The sequence below is a fragment of the Danio rerio genome, chromosome 24 (genome assembly GCF_052040795.2).
Source record: "Danio rerio strain M-AB ecotype USA chromosome 24, GRCz13ab, whole genome shotgun sequence".
In the NCBI taxonomy this organism is placed as follows: Eukaryota; Metazoa; Chordata; class Actinopteri; order Cypriniformes; family Danionidae; genus Danio; species Danio rerio.
In genome coordinates, this window is record NC_141044.1 from 44,689,001 (window position 1) to 44,695,000 (window position 6,000).

At 41.9% G+C, this 6,000-nt stretch overlaps 1 protein-coding gene across 1 annotated transcript in view; it reads right to left on the reverse strand.

Moving 5' to 3' along the window:
- The window catches only part of ptprma (protein tyrosine phosphatase receptor type Ma), a gene marked incomplete at both ends in the record, with an annotated part of 253,813 nt that extends 253,152 nt beyond the window's left edge, over nt 1-661 (reverse strand). The window contains 1 exon segment of the mRNA NM_001018133.2: nt 587-661. Within this exon segment, the coding sequence (NP_001018143.1) occupies nt 587-659 (73 nt within the window).
- Nucleotides 662-6,000: the final 5,339 nt, after the last annotated feature.

Below are 6,000 nucleotides of genomic sequence, written 5' to 3' on the forward strand. Positions count from 1 at the left end.
CAGCCTTTATATATGGCGCGAATACCATAATGAACGGATCCAAAACCCACTTCAAAACCATGTCGACATCAAAACAGGACTTTGTGTTACGCTCCTAAAATAATCTGGACTATAGTAACCCAAAGATGGGTCAAAAACGGACAGATACAACCGTTGGGTTTAAAGTGAATTTAAATTTATTTGAAAAAAAAAGCCGTTAAAATGTAACGTTAAACCTTTAAAAACGTTAAAACTGCGCGTTTTATAGTGTATAGAAACAACTGGAAAACCAAAAGTTCACCACACACACACTCACTCACACACACACACACACACGGGTTATTTATTAAACACTGTATGATTGTGTGAATTGGAATGCGAGCCCGTTTTCTCCAGCAGAGAGAAGATGAAGCTCACGGTGAAGGAAAGTTTGGGCTGTGGCGTCGGAGAATCACACACACATACACACACACACTCCATCCGACACCAAACACAGTCAAACTGATCTACGGAAACTTTGTAAAGTTAATTTCAGCTGTTAAAGAGGCTGAGGAGAAGCTCTGGCCGACAGGAAGTTTCTCCTCAGAAAACCCCGAATGTCTCTTACCGTGGAATTCTCCGGTGGAGATCCAGAAAACATCGGCGAAGAGGAGAAAAGCCGTTAAAAGTCTCCGATCCATCGCGGAGTGCGGATAACGGCCGCGCGCTCCTCTCGAGCTCCGCGCCAAACCCCAAATATTCCCGTTGGTGTGAGCAGCGAGCGCCGGAGCCGATCACCCCCGTCCGCGGCTTTACACGAGTTAAACTGAGTCTGTCCGCCGTTACCGACTTTAGGACCGCCGCCGAGGAGCGTGACGTCACCGGAGCGCGCGCACGCACGCACGCACACTCACACACGCACTCGCTCTCTCTCTCTTTCAATCCAATTCAAATGATCTTTATTGGCATGACATGTCAAGTATAATGCGCATTATATACACAATAAATAAAACAGTAGGGATACTTATTTATTTATTTATATATTTATAAATATGATGAAATCATAATATGCATAAAAAGACTATTGTATGACTATTAAAAAGATAATGACAGACAACAAAAGGTTTGTATATTTCAATCGGCTAAAAAATATAAAATAATATTCCTGACAGTACTCTCACTCATCCTCTCTCTCCCACTCCCTCTCCCTCTCTCCAGCTGCTCCGCTCAGTTCTCTCTGTTTCCCGTGGAGTTCAGACGCGCGCGCCGGTTCTCTGGTTCTCCGCGCGGTCGGAGAGTCGCGTTTGACCGGTTTTTAAGCTCCACAGCGGGTGATTCTCGGAGCTGCTGCGCGGTAACCGAGCAGAGGACCGGAGGGATGATTGAGGAGCGGGTGATAGACTATATAGACCGGGAATTACAGACGGATAATGCCCAAAAATAAGACCACTGCTGGACACAATCTCTGTGTGTGCGTGTGTGTGTGTGTGTGAGTCACTGATTTAACTTTACAGCAGGGCTTTTCAAACCGGGGTCCGCAAGAGAGTGCTGAAGGGTTGAAGACCAAATATTATCTTACTCTGAAAATAAATATTTTTATTATTTCCCAAGGGTCTTCAACAGTTTTTCAACATTTTACAACAAAATAGGTTTAATAACAAATTTCTACTAACTGATTTATTTTGTTTCTCTTGATTTTTGCTCTACATTTTCATTCATTCATTAATTTTCTTTTCCGCTTAGTCCCATTATTTATCTAGAGTCGCCACAGCGGAATGAACTTATCCAGCATATGTTTTACACAGCGGATGCTCTTCCAGCTGCAACCCATCTCTGGGAAAGCTGTTCATTAAAAAAAATACTTATTTATTATTGTTCATATAAATTTGAGGACTAATTTTGGACCCTTATTGTAAGCTATTTTGCTAGATTAGCTCCATATTCAGTACGGACTAAACTAATGTGTATGCGCAAATATACACTCACCGGCCACTTTATTAGGTACACCTGTCCAGCTGCTCATTAACACAAATGTCTAATCAGCCAATCACAGGGCAGCAGCTCAATGCATTTAGGCATGTAGACATGGTCAAGATGACCTGCTGCAGTTCAAAGTGAGCATCAGAATGGGGAAGAAAGGGGATTTAAGAGACTTTGAACGTGGCATGATTGTTGCTGACAGATGGGCTGCTCTGAGTATTTCAGAAACTGCTGATCTACTGGGATTTTCACGCACAACCATCTCTAGGGTTTACAGAGAATGCCTTGTATCAGCGGTTCAGGCTGGTGGTGGTGGTGTAATGGTGTGGGGGAGATTGTCTTTGGGTCCATTAGTACCAATTGAGCATCAACGCCACAGCCTACCTGAGTATTGCTGCTGACCATGTCCATCCCTTTATGAGCACAGTGTCTCCATCTTCTGATGGCTACTTCCAGCAGGATAACGCAGCATGTCATAAAGCTCAATCATCTCAGACTGCTTTCTTGAACATGATGATGAGTTCACTGTACTCAAATGGCCTCCACAGTCACCAGAGCTCAATCCAATAGAGCAGCTTTGGGATGTGGTGGAACGGGAGATTGGCATCATGGATGTGCAGCCGACAAATCTGCAGCAACTGTGTGATGCTATCATGACAATATGGAGCAAAATCTCTGAGGAATATTTCCAGTAGCTTGCTGAATCTCTGCCATGAAGGATTAAAGCAGTTCTGAAGGCAAAGAGGGGTCCGACCCGGTACTAGTAAGGTGTACCTAATAAAGTGGCCGGGGAGTATATATCTTAAAGCATCCTATTTTGAAAATATTAATTTAAATTAGTAATTTGTAAGGGGTGTAGGTTACTCTAATGTTCTGAGCACTGTTTGTGCAGTGATATATGAACATCATTCTTGATTGTCCTGACTGTAAATCATTGTGTTCACTATAATATCTGTTACACAGTAAAGACAGTTGTTGGAGGGCAGAATCCCCCACAGGTTAGACTATAGTTAAAGTGTTGAAGACCATTTATGCGATCGGACAATTGAGTTGAACGCGATCGATGCGATGTGACCCCTGGAGAACTCTGTGTGTACTCACAGCTGTGTGTGTGTGTGTGTGTGTGTGTGTGTGATCAATTATACATTAAAGAGGACAGTATTCCCAAAGTATTTTCTCGTGTATCACATCTGCTCTGCTTTGAGAACACTGTTCACATCCGGTCCAGAGTCACTCTCACAGCACGATCATGACCCCTGAGTGACCTTTAGTGAGCCGTCGGTGTTCAGAAACGTCCTCTAGTGTATGTGAAAGCAGCAGAAACATGTTGATGAGGAAAGAATGATGAGCAAATATAGTCATTGTTTGTCTTCAGTGTTTGCGTTTGGACACACTTGACTGAAACCATTTCTGTAGAACCACCGGCTTCTGCTTAACAGATCAGAATACATCTATAAATGTGTGTGTGTGTGTGTGTGTGTGTGGGTGTGCGTGTGTGTGTGTGTGTGTGTGTGTGCATGTGTGTGTGTGTGTGTGCGGGTGTGTGTTTTATGACCTTTATAAAACTTCAGGAAATAAAAAAACATTTTTTTTAGTAAAACACACACACACACACACACACACACACACACACACACACATATATATATACGTGGCGTGGTGGCTCAGTGGTGTTGCACTGTGGTCTCACAGCAAGAAGGTCTCTGGTTCGAGTCTTGGCTGGGTCAGATGATGTTTCTGTGTGTGGAGTTTGCATGTTATCCCCATGTTGGTGTGGGTTTCCTCCGGGTGCTCCGGTTTCCTCCACAGTCCAAACACATGCACTATAGGGGAACTGATCAACTACACTGGCCATAGTGTATGAGTGTGTGTGTGCAAATGAGTGTGTATGGGTGTTTCCCAGTACTGGGTTGCAGCCAGAAGGACATCCGCTGTGTAAAACATATGCTGGAATAGTTGGCGATTCATTCCACTGTGGCGACTCCTGATGGATACTAAGCCGAAGGAAAATGAATGAATGAATGAATATATATATATATGGCCACTTTATTAGGTACGACTGTCCAACTGCTCACTAAAGCAAATGTCTAATCAGCCAATCACATGGCAGCAGCTCAATGCATTTAGGCATGTAGACATGGTCAAGACGATCTGCTGCAGTTTAAAGTGAGCAACAGAATGGGGAAGAAAGGGGATTTAAGAGACTTAATAAATGTTCAGCCGACAAATCTGCTCTCTATATAAACATCTGAATGATTTTAAAACTGCATCTTTATTCATTCATTCATTTTCTTTTCAGCTTAATCCCTTTATTTATCAAAGGTTGCCACAGTGGAATGAACTGGCAACTATTCAGCATATGTTTTATACAGCGGATACCCTTACAACTGCAACCCAGTACTGGGAAACATCCATACACACTCATTCACACACACACACTCATACACTACTAGCACATGTGTTTGGACTGTGGGGGAAACCGGAGCACCCGGAGGAAACCTACACCAGCACGGGGAGAACATGCAAACTCCACACAGAAACACCAACTGACCCAGCCGGGACTCGAACCAGCGACCTGAGTGTTGTGAGACGATTGTGCAACCCACTGCGCCACCGTGCTGCCCGCCATGCTCATGTAAAGCATTTTATAATAATCTTCCTTGAGCTGAAATAACAAAACAAATGTATAAGTTACAGAAAACTGACCATAATCAATATAAAATAATCACAAAGTTTTAGCAAAATGATCAAATGAATGTGAACAAATGATTGAACCACACAAATAAACATAAAAACTAATATATATATATATATATATATATATATATATATATATATATATATATATATATATATATATATATATATATATATATATATATACCCAAATAATTGATGAACTAAATTGACTGTAGTGTATAGGTGTGTGTGTGTGTGTGTGTGTGAATGAGTGTGTATGAGTGTTTCCCAGTAATGGGTTGCAGCTGGAAGGGCATCCGCTGTTTAAAACGAATGTTAAAAATAGGCTGGAATAATTTGTGGTTCATTCCACTGTGGCGACCCCCTGATTAATAAAGGGACTAAACCAAAAAGAAAATGAATGAATGAAAGTTTTAAAAGCTGCCAAAATATTTACCTTTTTTTTTTGCTTTACAGAATAGTCCATTGAACCTTTTAGACTCAACATTGTTCATCCATCAAGCTTTTATAACCGATATAGTGAAAATAAGAGTCCTGATGTATTAAATAATGTGCTTAACAATATGTAGTCTGCAGCTTCAACAAACATTTCCATGATGTATATTTTTCCATCTCGGTTGCCTTGTGTTTTACAGGAGGCTTCACAGGTTTACTCAGAGTTCAGTGTGAGGGTTACGAGTGTGTTTCTGATGTGAAACGCGGTAAAAACACATTAATGCCGCTATATTTAGTGCTGAACATGTTAGAGAAGGTCTGTAAACATGCAGAGCGTCATTCACTCAACAAACACACATATTTAGGCCAGAGACCTGCAGATGAACCTCACACACACACACACACACAGAGTTTGAGGATGTTTTCTGTTCAGCAAGGTTATTACATTTAAAGCACACACAGTAATTGAATTTGGTTAGTATTTTAGATGTCGAGACCCTAACGGTACTTTTTTTATTTTGAGGCTCCAGAGTGATCTTTTATTATTATTATTACTATTATTTATTTATTTTTCCCAGTGATGGGTTGCAGCCGGAAGGGCATCCACTGCATAAACATATGCTGGGCAAATATCATTATTTATTCATTCATTTTCTTGCCGGCTTGGACCCTTTATTAATCCAGGGTCGCCACAGCGGAATGAATCGCCAACTTAACCAGCACGCATGTACACAGCGGATGCCCTTCCAGCCAAAAGACATCTCTGGGAAACATCTCCACACACTTATTCACACACACACTCATACACTACAGACAATTTAGCCTACCCAATTCACCTGTACCGCATGTGTTTGGACAGTGGGGGAAACCGGAGCACCCGGAGGAAACCCATGCGAACGCAGGGAGAACATGCAAACTCCACACAGA